The sequence below is a fragment of the Tetrapisispora phaffii genome, chromosome 11, assembly GCF_000236905.1.
Source record: "Tetrapisispora phaffii CBS 4417 chromosome 11, complete genome".
Taxonomy (NCBI): Eukaryota; Fungi; Ascomycota; class Saccharomycetes; order Saccharomycetales; family Saccharomycetaceae; genus Tetrapisispora; species Tetrapisispora phaffii.
The window spans coordinates 213,174-232,264 of record NC_016530.1 but is presented as its reverse complement, the minus strand read 5'-3'; the positions used below and the strand labels follow the sequence as shown (position 1 = coordinate 232,264).

At 36.7% G+C, this 19,091-nt stretch overlaps 9 protein-coding genes across 9 annotated transcripts; 4 read left to right on the top strand and 5 right to left on the bottom strand.

Moving 5' to 3' along the window:
* Nucleotides 1-645: 645 nt before the first annotated feature.
* On the bottom strand, nucleotides 646-4,131 carry TPHA0K01100 (uncharacterized protein; the record flags this gene model as incomplete). The annotated part of the gene is made up of 1 exon (XM_003687630.1): nucleotides 646-4,131. One exon carries the CDS (start codon nucleotides 4,129-4,131, stop codon nucleotides 646-648), a length of 3,486 nt encoding a protein of 1,161 aa, XP_003687678.1.
* Nucleotides 4,132-6,491: 2,360 nt separating this feature from the next.
* NNT1 (S-adenosylmethionine-dependent methyltransferase) lies at nucleotides 6,492-7,298 on the top strand (the record flags this gene model as incomplete). Its single annotated transcript, XM_003687629.1, has 1 exon — nucleotides 6,492-7,298. The coding sequence occupies one exon, from the start codon at nucleotides 6,492-6,494 to the stop codon at nucleotides 7,296-7,298; it is 807 nt and encodes a 268-aa protein (XP_003687677.1).
* Nucleotides 7,299-7,585: 287 nt separating this feature from the next.
* Nucleotides 7,586-9,241, bottom strand: TPHA0K01080 (uncharacterized protein; the record flags this gene model as incomplete). Its single annotated transcript, XM_003687628.1, has 1 exon — nucleotides 7,586-9,241. The coding sequence occupies one exon, from the start codon at nucleotides 9,239-9,241 to the stop codon at nucleotides 7,586-7,588; it is 1,656 nt and encodes a 551-aa protein (XP_003687676.1).
* A 1,041-nt stretch (nucleotides 9,242-10,282) lies between these two features.
* GUF1 (GTPase GUF1) lies at nucleotides 10,283-12,298 on the top strand (the record flags this gene model as incomplete). Its single annotated transcript, XM_003687627.1, has 1 exon — nucleotides 10,283-12,298. One exon carries the CDS (start codon nucleotides 10,283-10,285, stop codon nucleotides 12,296-12,298), a length of 2,016 nt encoding a protein of 671 aa, XP_003687675.1.
* A 247-nt stretch (nucleotides 12,299-12,545) lies between these two features.
* TPHA0K01060 (Ran family GTP-binding nuclear protein) lies at nucleotides 12,546-13,187 on the bottom strand (the record flags this gene model as incomplete). The annotated part of the gene is made up of 1 exon (XM_003687626.1): nucleotides 12,546-13,187. One exon carries the CDS (start codon nucleotides 13,185-13,187, stop codon nucleotides 12,546-12,548), a length of 642 nt encoding a protein of 213 aa, XP_003687674.1.
* A 433-nt stretch (nucleotides 13,188-13,620) lies between these two features.
* Nucleotides 13,621-13,962, bottom strand: ATP14 (F1F0 ATP synthase subunit h; the record flags this gene model as incomplete). Its single annotated transcript, XM_003687625.1, has 1 exon — nucleotides 13,621-13,962. The coding sequence occupies one exon, from the start codon at nucleotides 13,960-13,962 to the stop codon at nucleotides 13,621-13,623; it is 342 nt and encodes a 113-aa protein (XP_003687673.1).
* A 277-nt stretch (nucleotides 13,963-14,239) lies between these two features.
* On the bottom strand, nucleotides 14,240-14,707 carry YHC1 (Yhc1p; the record flags this gene model as incomplete). Its single annotated transcript, XM_003687624.1, has 1 exon — nucleotides 14,240-14,707. One exon carries the CDS (start codon nucleotides 14,705-14,707, stop codon nucleotides 14,240-14,242), a length of 468 nt encoding a protein of 155 aa, XP_003687672.1.
* A 375-nt stretch (nucleotides 14,708-15,082) lies between these two features.
* TUF1 (translation elongation factor Tu) lies at nucleotides 15,083-16,372 on the top strand (the record flags this gene model as incomplete). Its single annotated transcript, XM_003687623.1, has 1 exon — nucleotides 15,083-16,372. One exon carries the CDS (start codon nucleotides 15,083-15,085, stop codon nucleotides 16,370-16,372), a length of 1,290 nt encoding a protein of 429 aa, XP_003687671.1.
* Nucleotides 16,373-16,965: 593 nt separating this feature from the next.
* ECM38 (gamma-glutamyltransferase) lies at nucleotides 16,966-18,885 on the top strand (the record flags this gene model as incomplete). Its single annotated transcript, XM_003687622.1, has 1 exon — nucleotides 16,966-18,885. The coding sequence occupies one exon, from the start codon at nucleotides 16,966-16,968 to the stop codon at nucleotides 18,883-18,885; it is 1,920 nt and encodes a 639-aa protein (XP_003687670.1).
* Nucleotides 18,886-19,091: the final 206 nt, after the last annotated feature.

The following is a 19,091-nucleotide window of genomic DNA, read 5'->3' as shown; positions in this document are numbered from 1 at the left end:
AAAATGTTATCACTAAGTTAATTGTAATAAATAATACAAGGAATATCTATCAAAAACAGCTCTCTAAAGACAATTAGCTCGGAAAAGTCTACTTTCTATAATCACAGCTGTTGCTGATCTATAACAGATTAATTTACCTAGTTCATAGCAGCAATTCCAAGAGTTCGTCAGTTCTAAATTGTTATATAAATATTTTTAAATCTCAGTAAATAATTACAATTTCAAGTTATGAATTTATTTTTATTTTTCATTTTTCAGAAGTTTCAAGTTGTCATCAAATGTATCACCGAACGCAGCAGTTGTGAGGAGGCCAGTAAATATTGAAGTGAATGGTTAGTTAATCGGTATTTATAAGTTACATGGTCAGTATGCATGAACAATTCGTTACAATAAATTTAACAGCTATTTGACTACAAACTCAATGAGGTCTTTCTGGAAATTTTTGGTCTTCAACAAGATGTTTAATTTATATAGATGAATCAAAATGGTTTGTTCATTAAATACAATTATATTAACATGGATTTGTCGTTATAACTTGAACATTATACTTTGTTGTAAAAAAATCTATATCCTATATAGATATGCCCATATATCATTCTATAAAACGGACATGGCTGCATATATACAAACTATTTAATTGATACTTTATTGGGCAATAGAGCCATAATTTTCTTTCCCAGTATGAAAACCATCAGTGAATGGATTACCAAACATATTATTCCAATTATTTTGAGAGTGTGTCGAAGATTCAGATTTGTTTGGTTTCATTTCTACAAATGACGGGTTTGGATTAGAATATTTATTGGTAGCCATCCCGTTACCAACTCCATTGAAAAAGTTTGCATTCTCAAAATTAGGGTTAGTGGCATTGTACTTCCTAGAGTACATGGATGTTTTCTCATTTTGGTATTCATTTCCTAAATTGTATTCTGATAATTGCTCCGCAGTAAATATCGACGAAAAATCTGAGGTCCAAGAAGAAATATTATTGATCATATCATGTGCTCCATTATTCAATAGAATATTACCGAATTGATTAGAAATTCCAGAGAATAACTCAAGCGTGTCATTACTTACATTGTGTGGATTGATCATTGGTAAAGGTTGTGATTCAATAGGCGTCTGTACTGCAGTTGATACAGATAAGTTCGAATGAGTCTTGTTTGTGATTTCATCAGCATTAACTAATGTAGAAGCAGACACACTTTGTCTGACATTTTGATTGTAGTACTCATCACTGCTAGGAGCATTATTATTTAAAATATAGCGATCACATTCTTGTTGAGGAGAACGGCGATCATATATCGGTGGAGATTTAACATTAATTTGAGCATCATTTAACTGCTTAGGAGGCGTTCCGTTTATAGAGGCAGCAGCATTTGGGACTAATGAAGATAAATATGCTTGTAAGTTTTGGCGAGCTACATGTTGCTGTAAATAAGCCTGTATTTGATAAGGCTCCCAGTCAACCTCAGGAGATGCATTTGGTTTTTTGACGATGTATTGATTCTTTTTGTTGTCATCTGATACATTCTCTGGAGCATTGCAAAATAATCGGTTAATGATTGCTTTTTCTGATTCAGAACTAGTGCCAGGATTAGTGAAATTGTTAGACAACTCCTCCGATGTCTTTTCAATATTATCGTCCAAATTTCCGTCAGATTTATCAGAGTCTGTGCCATTGATTAACAAATTAGACAATCCATTTGGTAGTGACGTATTTTCTAAAACTTTCCGACTTCTTTTCAAATCATGTTTAGTTTCTCGATCAACTTGGGAATTTTCAACAAAACCGCCATATGATTCACCTTGTCTTTTACCATAAACTCTATTAACTGCCGGAGGCATACCATCATGTTTTGATCCTCCCATATTCAATTTAGAATACTGATCAACACCATCTTGGATGACTAATTCATTGTTACCTGATGTTATATAAATTAATTCAGATGAATCTGGTCCACAACGTTCAATCAAGTTCCCTATGGTAGCATTCATTAACTGATCAAATGTGTCTCTAAATATTCTTGCAAATTTAGATCTTTCCGTCATAGAATAAAGACAAACAGAGCATGCTCTTAAATCATCAATGGTACTAAACAAACTTGCACTTAAGTGGGGCCTAGTGTGTTTTGATACATCACCTAATATCTTTCTTCTCTTATCATCTAAATTTCTTGTTAACCACATACAGTATATTAATGTCACGCCCGCAACAAAAACGATATGAACAGCAGGTGTAGAATGTCCATATACAGTTTTTTGATGGAAAATTTTATATAATTGACAAATCTGACCAGCAGCTGCCTGACATTCTCTAAACAATCTATCTTCAGGCTTCAAAACCTCTAGATATGGTTGAATCAATAACCTTACAGATCTATAATAATACAATTTAATTGTTTCGTTCTCATAATTCTTAAAATGAGATGCTGAACAGCCAGCTCTCCATGATTCCAATCTGTGGAAATAATTCTTTACTAAAGGCAACTGCTCCTTTAATATCTTTTTATCAGTTACAGTATGAGGTAGTATCTTCAATTTTTCTACAAACTCAGACTCAATCCTTCTTAACATCAAAGATTGGTTTAAAAAGAAAACATTATTATTTTTTTGAGGAGTTTTCCCATTGTGTTCAAAGACGTCATTTGGCAAATATGGTAACTTAATCTCTGATTCGACAATTGAGTAAGGTCTCCAAACTGAAATGCAAATCATTCTCTCTAATAAATAGACTGACCAAAATATTCTTAACTTTTTATAACAGTGTACATCTTCTGCACCAAATATGTTTAGTTGAAGTTTGTCTTTGCAGATAACCATCACATCTTTAATAATTTCGTATAAGATTGAAGAATCTTGATCGGTTCTTAAAATATAAAGAACTAACAATGTTAACAATTCAACTTGTTGTAAATAAGTTAAATTATGATCACATTTGGAAATATGTCTAATTGCTGTCGAAAAATAACGGTAAGGAGGTAAACCTTTATTTTTACCTGATGTCATGTATAAACATGCACTTATACTGAAAAGTAACCACATTCTACCACACGCAAAATGAAATTCAGTTTCGGAATATGAATATATTTTATTATTAACATAATTATGATGAAAAGTGTATATTTCATTTTCATCTAATAATGGATATTTGAATTGCAAACGTGTAAAATAAGTATCCAAAAATAACCTCGATAATTCTTTATCAAATTCAAATACTGGATCATAATTATACAATTGTTTCAAATTATATTTAGCAAATATTGAATTTGAAAAATCGATAGAGTCAACTGAGTCAGAAGCAAGTGCAGGAATATCCCTGACTAATCTGTATTTTTCTGGTTCTTGTACCGTTGGAGAGTTTATTGATTGTCTAATAGGAGCTCTGTATGGCATCCCTCTATTTTGATTAAAGGCACCATCAACAGATTGAGATGATGACGATTGATTAGCGTAAATAGGCCCTGGCGAAGAAAATAGAGATTGTTGATGTTGTGATCCTAGATTTTGACTATTTTGTGTCTCTCCAATCATGCTATTTAATTGTTTATATTTTTCTACTCTTTCTGCAAATTGTGAACTAGTTGGAGATAGATCAAGTAATTGCTCTAAATATTTAATTTTCTTTAATAACATATTATTAGATTCTTCAGTATTCACAACTTTTGTCTCAACAACGGCAGAATTATGAGTCGTTATTGGTTGTATCTTATTTACAGTCTGTCCAGATATCGGTATATTCATCAAATCTATTTGAGAGCTGGCTTGTGAGCTATTTAACTGTTGTATAGAGGATAAATCTGGAGTTCCAGACTGGGATGAAAATGCGGTGTATGGAGAGTCTGTGGTATTGGTCGAATTAGGTTTCTTTGCTCTATCTTTTTTCGAAACGTTGTTTGTGGCGTTAGAATACCTAACAGGTTGAACACATTTAACTGCTGCTTTTAGACATGCAGTACAACTGGGTAGTTTATGGTCACAACGCTGCTTTCTTCTCCTACAAAACAAACATGATTTAGATCTTCCTCTTTTGTCCTGCAAAAGTAGATCTGTACGTTCACCTACTTCTTCTAATTCCTTTTGAAAATTTTCAATATTCTTTTGACTAACAATTTTTTTTGGCCTTCCCATTTGTGACTATAGTTAATGCCACTTTTAATTTGAAAGAAATCTACAAGTATCTTGAACAGAATTTCAATGATAAATATAATTTAATAAGCAAGTTATCGAAATTATATATTATTCGTTACAATACGGCTTCAAAATTGTTTCAGGTACTAGCAGATCCTACTTGTAACGACTATCTTATTCTTTTCTTTTCACTTTAGAAGTCTGATATATTTTTAGCCTTAAAGGAAAGATGGTCTTTTGATATATGATAATATATGCCTTGTTATTATATTCAAAAATATAACACTACCGTAAACAAAATAGTGCTGCAACTTCGATGAACATGTGTGTCTTCACTAATTTGGGCATCTGTACATTTCATTCATTAAATCGTTATTCAATCAAAAATATATATAATTTTTGATACTGAAAAATACTACCTTCGGATACTTCTTAGCCGGTTAGATCTTAAGTTAACTTTGAACTGCAGTAAAACCAAAGATCCAAGTACGGATAGAAGCATTATGTAAATACAGCCTCTTCTTTCTCTTTCAAACAAAAAAAATCTCCAGATTTTTTATTGATGAATCAAAAACAGATAATGGTTAGTAGCAATAGTAATAATTGTAACATTACCGGTAGCCAAAAATCAAAAATTGAAGAATCTTCGCACGAATTCAACTGTTTTGAAACACTAGAAACACCAATAACAACAATATCGATTGGTTATTATGACAGCAAATTTAGTACTAATTTCGAAATAAAACTTTACTTTAGTCAAGATGTATTTTTTGCAACATCTTAAACAGAATCATTCGTACGAATCCTGCATTTTAACGAAATCATTATGAAAAAAAATAAATATTTGCACAATAACAATTAAAAATTTTCGAAATATTATTTTTTGTTGATTTAATCCCTCGTAGTCTTTAAATTATCATAACAGCATAGCTACTTCACTTCATCACTATAGTTAGTGTTTATTTTTGATTTTGTTAAAGATTTGAATAAGTGATATTCAATGCTAGAAGGAAACGAAGCATACCATTTTCAATAACGATGGGTCTGTTTAACATAATAAGGTTGCTGTTTTTTGTTATTTTTTATGTTTTTTATGTTATTTTGGCTTCTTGAGCCATCGTTTATGTTATTAAGGTTAGTGAATAAGCTGCCACTTCAACCTTTCTTGGTATACATTACATGTTTAACAGGTAAACCACAGAGTTTTAATATCTGATGTGTACTTGATTTTACTAACCTATATTATGCACCTTTTTCAATTCTGTAGTTACCGTTGTTGTGCTCATTGTTCTTTACCTTCTCGTTCTGTTTTTTATTAATACGCCGCAGCAATACACAAATGGATTAGAACTGCACTGTAAAGTTTTTATTGTTCATCGATGTTTTAAATTTATAGGAAGCTTCTGCCATTCTGCTACATTATTAGAGGTTAAATAGGTGTCGCCGCTGACGTTATTGCTTAACTTGAACAAAACGCTGCAACATCCGTACACTATTCAGTCAAATAAGGTATTCATTTTCATGTAGAGTTGTTCCATTACAGGTAAATGGTCGGAAATGAACTATAATAACCGAGACCCTCTTGTCGACGGCCTTTAATTTTGTTGAGCAACGTTCAAACTCGTCATTAGGAAAATGAACGAGATACTAAACTCAGAAGGTTCTATTTCTACTCTACTTCCCACATGAACTCTTTGTTTATTCCAAGCAACCAGAAGGAGACCTGTGTTAATTCTCAAAGTAGAACATCTGTACATCAGTTAGGCGCAAAAAAGTATCGCTTGTAAAACCTCAACGTTATGTGCGAACTCGTGAACAACATGTATTCGAATAAAAGATAGTTTTAGTATTTTCTTCATAATGTAGTTAAATGACAATCACACCCACAACCATAACCAGAACACAATTCGTACTTAACAAAACTTTATAACAAAAATGTCTTCACAGCATTCCGCAACCTGCTCTACATTTGGGTAGTTCAAAGCTCTTATTTTAGTCGAGTTAACGGATGGTCTTGCGTCTTTTATAGAAGTGAATTCTCATTTGATAAATAAGTTGATTATATATTCGAAGATTTAGCCGCCCAATCTCTGTCTGTATATTACCCGAATATGGAAATTGAATCTGCTAAGGTGAAAAATTTTGAAGTGCTTCTATCGATGAGATGAGCTGCCATTGAGATAAAGCTAGGATAGCATTATTGAACAGAACAACCCTTTAAAGGGTCAATTGATTGATTGATCTTCAAAATATGTGTTTGTTACTATTACAAGTGAAAACGAGGGTTACAATCATCTAAGAGCGCAAACCGTGTCTTTAGTGGAATATTGTCTATAATTATTCTGAAATAATCAAAAAATATGTCTGATAACGAATTTTTAGGTGGTGGTTTGTTTGATGAACCAGAGGATTTCCTTCCTCCTCCTCCTCCTGCCCATTTTGCAAATTATGAGAGATCATATGTATCTGACTCCTCTGCCTCTCAGAAGAAGGATATCAAGTTGAGATTGGTTGGTACATCCCCATTATGGGGACATTTATTATGGAATGCTGGTATTTATACTGCTAAACATTTAGATAAATACCCTGAATTGGTTAAAGATAAGAACGTCTTAGAATTAGGTGCTGCTAGCGCGTTACCTTCACTAGTCTCATCATTGATTGGTGCTAAAAAAGTTGTTTCGACAGATTACCCAGATGCTGATTTGTTAGCAAATATTCAATATAACATTGACCATGAAATATTTAATGGTAAAGAACTATCAACAGACAGTAAAGAAAAAGAACTCGAATTGAAGAACAGAAATTTGATTGTGGAAGGTTATATTTGGGGCAATGATTACACATCCTTGACTAATCATCTTGACGGAGATGATAAGTTTGATTTAATGATTTTAAGTGATTTAGTTTTCAACCATACCGAGCATCATAAATTATTAAAAACTACAAAAGACCTATTGGCTAAAGAAGGTAAAGCCTTAGTAGTTTTTTCCCCACACAGACCATGGCTACTAGATGCGGATCTTGGATTTTTCGAAACTGCAAAGGAATATGATCTTGTTCCACAAAAAATTGAGGTGGTCAATTGGAAACCTATGTTCGAGGAAGATGACGAGACAATTGAAATCAGATCTCGTGTCTATGCATTTTATTTAACTCATAAATAAATAAATTAAAGATAATATATGTATTATTATTGTATCAATAAAATAGTAAATTTAAAAATGGAGCTTTAAGATAAGTATTTGTAATCCATTTTATAATATTTCTAATATTGTTACTATTATTTCTTATATATTTAATGCAGTGTTCTATATAAAAATTATGGCATGTTATATATGTATATTTAATATTTTAAATATAGAAGTGTTCATTAATAAGGGTATCATACCTTATTAGTTAATTGTTCGTCATGTGCAGTTGTGTCGTTATTATTTAATGAGCATCAAATCATTTATTGGTAATCAGCTTTAGATTGAGAGAAGTTGCAACCAGTAAATACTTCATTGTTCCAATCATAAGCATAACAAGAAGTACCTGCAGCACATTCAAAGTAAACCCAGTCGTTATGATCGAAAACAGCATATTTACCGTCAGCAGAACAAGCTCTGTCACCTTCAACTGGGTTAGCAGAACCGTTTAATTGCCCAGCGGCATATTGTGCATTTAAAGCTTGTGCTTGAACATGAACATCTGTAGTAGCCGCAACGGTGCTGGTGGCAGCGGCTGAAGTAGAAGTAGAAGAAAGTTGTTGAGTGGTAGTAGCGGCAGTTGAAGTGGTTGATCCAATAACTGGTGCAGTACTTGGAACAACGTTGTTTTGTTCAGCAGAAGACAGAACAGCAATAGAACTGGATGCAGGGTATAGAGTTGTAGTAATACGACTTTCAGATTGTGTGATGATAGTTTCAATAATGGTTGGAGCTGCACTAGATTGAGCAGAGTGACCGTGTGAACTAGAAGTAGCAATTGTAACAAAAGATGATGAAGAAGCTAAAGTAAATTGAGAAGTTTGAGAAGAAGAGGAAACTTCAGTAACTTTAGTAGAGCTGGCAACAGAAGAAGAGGTAGTTGCTTTAACAATAGATGATGAAGCAACAGTTGTAGAAGTAGCAGTTGTAGAAGTAGCAGTTGTAGAAGTGCTAGAAGCGACAGAAGTGCTAGTTGTGTTTGAAGCATTAGCATTTAATAATATTTTCATTTCTTCGATATAGTTGGTACCTTCAATTTTGTTGGCAAAACCTTGAGAAGCATCCCATAGAGAGATACCACCGAAGTTTGGAGAGGTAGAAATGGAAGAAATAACAGAAGCTAAGACATCCATGTCAGAGATATAACCAGTGCTTGCAGCAGTGGAAGAAGCTGGTAAACCTAGGTATAACTTAATATTAGAGTTTGGAGAGACGCTTTCAGCGTAAGTGACCCAAGTATCCCAGTTAAAAGTAGCTTCAACGTTACAGTAGTTGTTATAGAATTGGATAAAGGCAAAATCGACGTCAACATTGGCTAATAAATCACCAACGGAAGCATCTGGATATGGACATTGAGGAGCAGCGGAAATGTAGTAAGATTTCGAGCTGGATTTGAATAAAGTTCTTAATTTATTAACTAGAGCAGCGTAACCAGTGGAAGAATTGTTTTCAATATCGAAATCAAAACCATCGACAATGGCGTCATCGAATGGACGTTCATTAGCAGAACCTTCACCAAAAGTGTCCCATAAAGTTTGAGCAAAAGTTTCAGCTTCAGTGTCATCAGAAAATCCATAACTACCGGCGGCACCACCTAGAGATAATAAAACTTTCTTACCTAGAGATTGGCAAGTTTTAATATCCTCAGCAATTTGACTACAGTGTAATAAACCATTAGAGAAAGTGTCAGAACAAGCATTAGCAAAATTTAAACCTAAAGTTGGATAAACATTCAAAAAGGATAACAGGTAGATATCAGCACTACTGTTTTGACAGTAATATGCTAAGCTTTCCTGGGAACCCTGTGAGTTTTGTCCCCAGTAAACAACGACGTTGTCCTTTGCATCATTATCAAAAGAATGAGCGAACATTGGAAACAATGTGAGGAATAAAGTATTTATTAATAGAGAACCAAACATTTTTTAGAAGAGTAATCGATGCTATGATTAAAGTTGTTTTATAATCGGAAAAGGTTATTAGTATTGACCTTAGATAAACGAAAGACTTGGTTTGGTTATTTCTAGTACATGATAACATTGAATAAAATAGATGTAATCAAGATCTGGAATCATTTTTCTATTACTATCAAAATACTTGATCTATTTATATCAATAAATAAGTGGAAATCTATCATCAATTGTAACCATCAAAGTAACAGGAACTAAGCTTGTCGTTCTTGCCAGGTAATTATTCAATGTTTTCATTCTTGCAAAATATAAACAAATAAAAAACAAGAACAGAACAAGAACAATAACAATAACAGAAACATCAGAATGCTTTGACTCAATTATCTAGACCCTGTAATCAGAAGTGACTAAAACAAGAATGTCCAGTTCATTCGAACTACCCAACTCATCCTGACACTTACCTTCAAAAATTGTTACAATTACTGTCACTTTCCATCGCTGAGCCAAGCATTGAACGACAATTCAACACAGCAGCAAAATGAGCCAGCTCGTTTCTGCCCAGCGCTAGGCAGCATTATGGAAAAGTCCCAGCCTACAGGTCGGCGCCCGTCCCGTCCCGTCCCAGCTTGCGCATCACCTTCTCTTCCGCTTTCTGAAAAGAACCCAGCAAAATTGAAACTTTCACAAGGAACTAGTGCTGGCTAAAGTATGTAAAGTATGTAAAGTATGTAAAGTATGTAAAGCAGAAGTATCAATTTAAGGTATTCTATAGATGAATAATTCTGCTAACTTAGTTTGCATTGAAGGATATAGATGCTTGTTATTATAACCGTGGTGGAATCTTGGTCTTTGAAGGTTTTAAGATTTTTGAATTGAGAGGTTGTTAGGAACAAAAATAAAATACACTCATCTAGAAAGCTGAGGATTGAAATACTTGCCTAACAATCCGATTCTGTGACCTTGTTCAGTTAATTATTCTACTTACAGCTGATAGTTTAAAGTCACTAGTGGTTCATAAAAGTCTGGCACTTAATTGCATACATTGTTTTGTAAATGAACAAAAATGGCATAGTACGGTTTGTACAGATCCAACGAGCAGGGCTACGACAAGCACGATGGTCAAGTTCTTCTGCTGTAAATACCAACGTTACATCCGATAGTAATATTGCGAAACAATTGAAACAAAAGAATATATTGCAACTGCAGAAGAGGATCGAAAGTATTCCGATTGAAAACTATAGAAACTTTTCAATTGTAGCTCATATTGACCATGGAAAATCGACGTTATCTGACAGACTACTGGAGATAACAAATGTCATCACTAGAGGGAACGGTGGTGAACGAGTTTTGGACAAATTAGAAGTGGAGAAAGAACGTGGAATTACAATCAAGGCTCAGACATGTTCAATGTTCTATACTGATGAACGAACAGGAAAAGATTACTTACTGCATTTGATCGACACACCAGGACATGTTGATTTTAGAGACGAAGTTTCAAGATCTTACAAAGCCTGTAATGGAGCAATATTGCTGGTCGATGCTTCGAAGGGAGTACAATCACAAACTGTTGCTAATTTTTACTTGGCATACAGTATGGGGCTGAAGTTGATACCGGTTGTAAATAAAATTGATTTGAGTATAGCCGATGTCCCGAAAGCTATTGAACAAATAGAGAATACATTTGAGATGAAGGAAGAAGACATTTTAAAAATCAGTTCAAAATCGGGACTTAATGTCAAGGAAGACCTATTACCTGCAATAATAGATTGGATTCCAGCACCTTCAAATAACGTCAAGGACAAACCGTTCAGAGCTCTGCTAGTTGATTCATGGTATGACTCATATATGGGTGTTGTACTATTGGTACATGTTGTTGACGGAACAATTAAGAAAGGAGATCGTATCTCAAGTGCAACGACGAAGTCGAAATATGATATCAAAGAGGTTGGTATTATGTATCCAGATAGAGTAGCAACTGAGAAATTATCCTTTGGGCAAGTTGGGTACATTGTACCAGGAATGAAGAATTCCAAGGATGCAAAGATTGGTGATACATTTATGCAAGTTGGGTTTGAATCACAAACTGAAGTGTTACCTGGATTTGATGAAACAAAACCCATGGTTTTTGTTGGGGCATTTCCTGCTGATGGGATAGAATTCAAGGCTCTTGATGACGATATCAACAGGCTAGTCCTCAATGATAAGTCGGTTTGTATCGAGAGAGAGACATCTAATGCGCTAGGACAAGGTTGGAGATTAGGATTTTTAGGATCATTACATGCATCTGTTTTCACAGAGAGACTAGAAAAAGAGTACGGTACCAAGTTAATCATTACTCAGCCCACAGTACCATATATGATAGAGTATACTGACGGTACCGTAAAAGAAATTACCAATCCTAATGAATTTCCAACATTTCGTAAAAATGGTAGTAATCTCAACGTGAAAAAATTAAAAGAACCGTTTGTTGAAGCCATCATAACGTTACCTGACGAATATCTAGGAAATGTAATTAAGTTATGCGATAATTATCGTGGCAGGCAACTAGAACTAAAATATATGTCGATTGGAATGAACAATAAACAACAAGTGATCTTAAAATATGAATTACCATTGTATGAATTAGTTGATAATTTTTTTGGTAAATTAAAATCGGTCTCACAAGGGTATGCTACTTTGGATTATGAAGTTAGTGGATTCCGTGAAAGCGATATTGTTAAGTTAGAGTTATTAGTTAACGGAACTACTGTCGACGCACTAACTACCATCATGCATCAATCGAAAGTAAACAAAGTTGGGTCCGAATGGGTTAAAGATTTCAAGAAATTTGTTAAATCTCAATTTTATGAAATTGTAATTCAAGCACGAGTTAATAATAGTCGTATCATCGCTAGAGAAACAATCAAAGCACGTAGAAAAGATGTATTAGCTAAATTGCATGCAAGTGACGTCTCCAGAAGGAAAAAATTGTTAGTTAAGCAAAAAGAAGGTAAGAAGCTAATGAAGATGAGAAGTATAGGTAATATTCAAATAAATTCCGATGCATATCAAGAATTTTTAAGACGTTAAATAGCGATCACAAAAATCCTGTAAATAAAACTATAAATAGGGAATAAAATAATGTTTAATTTACTATTGATTTTATTATTGATTTATTATTGATTTTTATAAATTATTTATGTAATAATATTTATATTCGCATGCAAACATGTACATATGGGGGGTACGTGTAAGTAATTGAAGTGAGAGGGGGAGGATAGAAATAAATCAATATTTTGAAATTTTTATAAAGCCCTTTAAAACGTTCTAAACGTGATTATAAATCAGCATCATCTTCATCAGGTAATGGTAAAGCAGTGGCTTGTTCCATTTCTTGTTGATATTGTTGCATTAATTGTTCATCGACTTGAACCTCTGGTGGAGCCAAAGCTGGGGAGGCAACAAATTCTAATTGAGCGTTACCGGCCAACTTTCTTGCCAACCATAAGAATGGTTTTTCGAAGTTGTAGTTAGATTTGGCTGAGATATCGTAATATTGCAAGTTCTTCTTTCTGTGGAAAGTGATGGTCTTTGCCTTGACTTTTCTTTCTTTGACATCGACCTTGTTACCACATAAGACGATTGGAATGTTCTCACACACTCTGACCAAATCTCTGTGCCAGTTTGGAACGTTCTTGTAAGTGATTCTGGAGGTGACATCGAACATGATAATACCACATTGAGCGTTAATGTAATAACCGTCTCTTAAACCACCGAACTTTTCTTGACCGGCGGTATCCCAACAGTCGAATTTGATTTCACCGAAGTTAGTGAAGAAGGATAATGGATGGACTTCAACACCAATGGTAGCAATGTATTTTTTTTCAAATTCACCGGTTAAATGTCTCTTGACAAAAGTGGTCTTACCGGTACCACCATCACCGACCAAAACTAATTTAAAAGTTGGAACTTCAGCCATTGTACAATATAAGATATGTTGTGTTATACGCTGCTCTTAGGACAAGAATCGAAAACAGCAATAAAACCAATTAATCGTAACTTCAAGACATGGCTAACCATGTTATATATATTAGAGTGCATGCATACATGTATATATATATATTATTGTCTGTATGTGTGTGTCTGTTTTCCAGATGATTTGTTTTCCATCGAAGGTTCCGTTTTGATGGCGTTCGTCAGAAAATTTTTTACTAGCGGGCGTCGTCGGGGGTGATGTGGCGCTAAGGTGTTGGAGCTGGGATGAGGGGGGAGGGTTACGGGACAGTGCCAGGGCCAGGGTGGTTGGGATGGCCAGGATGGCGAGCGAGGTGGGAGTGGAAGGAATATATTATATTAGAGCTGGTCTATATAGTAGATACTGTTGTACACGGGTCTTGACATGGGCGAGGAAGCTAATGGGCGTGCTCGTCCTCGGCTGGCTCGTCCAGAACAAGCCAGTCCTCCTCGACAGCGTCCGCTGTCGCGGACGCTGGGGCAGCAGCCGTCTCTACGGGCTCGTCGATGTATTTCTTGACGTCCGATGCGCTCAGGTCGAACGCAGGGGCGGCCGGCCTGGCCGGCTCGACCCACTGCTTGACGTTGCCCTTGGCATTGGCGACAGCGTCAGCGAAGCTGACGCTCTTGACGCTCTTCAACTCTTTGAGGTAGACGTCCTGCAGGACGTCGGTGCTGGCGAACCTCTTGGCGCCGAGCATGGCCCTGGCACGTAGTAACCTGGAAGATGCAGCAAACATGGCGGGATGTGAATAAACTATAGCTGTGATGTGGTGTCTCTATTTCTAGGACAGTCCGTGCTCCAATTGCAGGAACCAGCGGACCTTCAAATACCACACACGCTCTGCAAACTTGCGTCTAACAACCACAGCTGGTCCTTTAAATAGTTACAAGCTCACAGACCGCAACACCCAGTGGACCGCGGCGCTGTGCTGCCCCGACGGAGCGGAAGCAGCCGCGTGATTGGTTCGTGGGGCGTGATGGTGTCACGTGCAGACCACGTGACTTTCGTGCTCATCACGTGCTGCGGTGGTAGTAGGCTGGTGCAGCGGGCTGCTGGTGCAGCGGGAGCTGTGCCGGCGATGGCAGCACAGCGGCTTTGGACGTCGAGGCCTGCTGGCTGGCGACGGTGGCCGCCGCCACGTTCGAGCGCTGGGGCAGACGGCTGGCGCGCACGTACTGGGCGATGTCCTTGCGCTGGCGGGCGTCGAAGACCAGCGAGTGGCCGGGGGCGGCAGCGTACGCTGCCGCCAACAAGCCAAGGGGGCCCTCTGGGGCCCCAGGCGCCTTGGCCAGCAGCTTCTTATATCTGCGCTTGGCCAGCGTCAACGCAACGCTGTGGGCCTGGCGGCCGACAGCGCTCCTGTTGCGGTAGTAATCGGCGACAGCCTTCACGTGGTGCTTCCCCACCAGGTGCGAGCGCCTCACACTGCTCGTGTCGTGCGTTAAATACGAGTTGCAATACACACAGTAGTATCTCGCCATCGTTGTTATCTGCCTTTCCACCGCCTCCGTCCAGAGCAACACGGCATCCACAACCTTCTGATCTAACGACCTCACAGGAAATTCTCTTTTATATGCCCAGATGCCCTCAAGTTACGGGAGAAGACCTCGGCGCTTGCACCCGCCGTGAAAAGTGACACATCACGTGCGTTCGTGAAAAACGACTGACCCGCTTTTTCTGTCACGTCGAACGAGAATCTGCTGGCAACTCGACAACACTGGAGACCGATTCCCAAGACTTGATGTGATATATATAAAGGAGAGCTATGAGAAGATGCCATGGTTATGGGGTTGTGAAACAGTGGTTGTCAAGGGGTTTTAGGAGAACAGTTCAAGGGACACACAGAACATCCGACTATGTTTTTATCCAAGTCTGCTTATTTGATTTCGAGAACGAGGTTCGCGAGCGTTGTTCCACGAGTCTCATTTTTGGCCACTAGAGGTTATGCTGCTGCTTTCGATCGTTCTAAGCCACATGTAAATGTGGGTACTATTGGTCATGTTGATCACGGTAAGACCACTTTGACTGCTGCCATCACAAAGACTTTGGCAAGCAAAGGTGGTGCTGATTTTTTGGATTATGCTGCCATTGATAAGGCTCCTGAAGAGAGAGCAAGAGGTATTACCATTTCTACTGCTCATGTTGAATATGAAACCGCAAAGAGACATTACTCGCATGTCGACTGTCCAGGTCATGCTGATTATATCAAGAATATGATTACTGGTGCTGCCCAAATGGATGGTGCTATCATTGTTGTTGCGGCAAGTGATGGTCAAATGCCACAGACTAGAGAACATTTATTGTTGGCTAGACAAGTTGGTGTGCAGAATTTGGTTGTTTTTGTTAATAAAGTCGATACCGTCGATGACGCTGAGATGCTGGAGTTGGTCGAAATGGAAATGAGAGAGTTATTGACTCAATATGGTTTCGATGGTGATAACGTTCCTGTGATTATGGGTTCTGCTCTTTGTGCTTTGGAAGGAAGAGAACCGGAGATTGGTGAGAAGGCAATCATGAAGTTGTTGGATGCTGTCGATGAGTATATCCCAACGCCAGCCAGAGACTTGGAAAAACCTTTCTTGATGCCAGTTGAAGACATCTTCTCTATTTCTGGTAGAGGTACTGTCGTTACCGGTAGAGTGGAAAGAGGTGAATTGAAGAAGAATGAGGAAGTTGAAATTGTGGGCCATACTAAGACCCCAATCAAGACTACCGTCACCGGTATTGAAATGTTTAGAAAAGAATTGGACCAAGCTATGGCTGGTGATAACGCTGGTGTTTTAGTGAGAGGTATCAGAAGAGATCAAATCAAGAGAGGAATGGTTTTGGCTAAACCAGGTACCGTCAAGGCACACACCAAGGTCTTGGCATCCTTGTATATTTTATCCAAAGAAGAAGGTGGCAGACATTCTGGTTTCGGTGAAAACTACAGACCACAAATGTTCATCAGAACCGCAGACGTCACTGTGGTCTTAAGATTCCCAGAATCCGTAGAAGACCATTCCAAGCAAGTTATGCCTGGTGATAACGTCGAAATGGAGTGTGAATTAATTCATCCAACCCCAATCGAATTAGGACAACGTTTTAATATCAGAGAAGGTGGCAAAACCGTCGGTACTGGTTTAATCACTAGAATCATCGAATAGAAATAAACAATCAAAACCAGATAATCAAAAAGTAAGCGGAGGACTGTATCTTTCAACACACTTCTTTTAACAATATCACTGTCATTTGTTTATTTTCTTTTTATCATTATATCTGCTCAAAACTGCAGAATTTCTTTTCACATTCGTTGTTTTCTTTTTAGTCATGTAAATAATCAAAAAGAAAGTTTTTATAGTTACTAAGCTTAGGATATGAACACAGCTATTTTAATAACTTTTCTCCAATGTAAGAGGAAGCTCTTAATATCTCTTCAATAATTACTTGTGTATACTGTTTAAAATTATAATATAAAGTTTGTTCTATAATTATTGTTTCATTGAAGTCATCAAACTCATCGAAATAGTTTCTTACTAGTCATTATTTTAATACCGGAGCATCCCCGGAACTAGAACATTGAACCCACAAAAGACACTTACTATTAAAAGAAAATAGAATCCATTTAATCAAATACACACACACATATATTTGATTAACTATTATATTTGACCTGCCATATATCAAGGCATCATTAGTTACTAGCTAGTATTATTTTTTTTTGCAACAGAAATATAATATACAAATACGAAGAACTGCAATGATCATAACGAATATTGTAATATCTTCACTTGTATGTTCTAAACTCATCAGCGGACTGCCCGTTGAGTATGGCCCACAGACAAGTTTTGGTAAAGATAAGTCACAGGCAGCGAAGATGGACTCAATCTTTCAAATACGTGGTGATAGTGACCACAATATAGACTTAGGGGACTTGGACAGAAGTCCATCAATGACTCCAGATCCATCGTTGTTGAAAATTGGTGGAAAAGGTGCTATTAGTTCAGATTTGCAGATATGTAGTGATCTGGTATTGACACATGTCTTGCAGAAATTTCCAGAAGCAAATGCAGCAGATGCTGCAGTTACACAGGCTCTTTGTATTGGGATGGTGAACTTTTTTAATAGTGGTGTAGGAGGTGGTGGTTACGTCGTATATGCAGATGGAAGCAATCAAGATAATCACTATTATAGTGACTTTAGAGAGAAAGCTCCAAAAGCAGCTCATAAAGATATGTTCAAAGACTGCGAGATGTGTTCCAAAGTAGGTGGGTTGGCCTCAGGAGTTCCTGGTGAACTGGCTGGGCTGTACGATCTGTATGAAAATAGAGGAAGTGGGGCAGTCTCTTGGTATGACTTAATTAAACCAGTAGCTGATTTAGGTTACGCCGGTTGGGAAATAGGAGAAGTTCTATATTATGCATTGAAACTTTATGAACCTGCTTTTATGAATATGCAAGATGACTGGAGTTTTGTACTAAATAAATCCAGGACTGGTGTGAAACAATGTGGTGACCGTATATCAAGACCGGTTTTTGCTGATACGTTGATGGAGTTAGCCAGAAATGGGTCAGCAGGTCCTTTTTATGACCCAGAATCTTGGATAACACAATCAATGGTCTCTACATTGTCAAAATATGGAGGTATACTTACTGCACAAGATTTTAAGGAATATAATGTCAATTCATCAAAGCCATTAGTGAAAGAGTTAAGATCAAAACTTCTGTTTACTGAAAATTCCAAACTAACGGTTTTGACAAGTAGTGGCTCAAGTTCAGGTGCTGCTCTTTTATCGGCACTGTCTATCATGGAACATTTCCCAGATGAAGTTGGAGGCGATTATGGAGAAAAAACCACTTTTGAATTAATAGAGACTATGAAATGGATGGCATCAGCCAGGAGTAGACTTGGAGACTATGAAGCCAAAGAAATTGATTCTAACTCTTTTTTTAATTTACCACAACGTGTTCAAGAGATTTTAGATGAAAGTTGGATAAATAAAGCGGTTAATTCAATACAATCCAATTCAGTTGATGGGAATTTTAAAACATTACCTAACTGGACACTCTATGATCCGGAATATGAAATGAATGAACCACATGGTACGGCTCACTTTAGCATAGTAGATCATCATAATAATTCGGTTTCTTTAACTACAACCGTAAATTTACTTTTCGGTTCATTAGTTCATGACCCTAAAACGGGTATAATATTTAATAACGAAATGGATGATTTCTCACAATCTCACAGATCTAATGCTTTTAATTTATCAGCATCAATTCATAATTTTCCAGAACCATATAAGAGACCGTTATCATCTACAGCACCAACTATCATTCTTGACTCAACTGGGCATCCTGATCTTATTGTTGGTGCATCTGGAGGATCTAGAATTGTTACTAGTATCTTTCAAACAATCATAAGAAACTATTGGTACAAAATGCCACTATTGGAATCGATATCGTATCCAAGAATACATCATCAATTACTTCCTAATCAAGCTGAACTTGAAAGTTATGATCTCGTCGGTAGTGAAACCACTGAATTACTAAGAAATATGGGACACAGTGTCATTCAAGAAATGCCAAAGAGTGTTGTTAATGCAATCAAATTTGTTGATGGTAAATGGCATGCTGTTAGCGACTTCTGGAGGAAAAGAGGTGTAGCAACGATATATTAAATAAATTCAAAATTATTCTGCTAAATTTGTGGAAATGTAGCAATCAAATGTTATTAACTAACATAGGATAATAAGCATAACCATTGTTGTTCAGAGTAAGGGCAGCAAATACTCTTAATATACTGTTTTTTTGAACATATTATTGAGTAAGGATGTTATAGCAATAATATTCTTCTATTGCTATAATTATAAAAAATTGAAAAAAG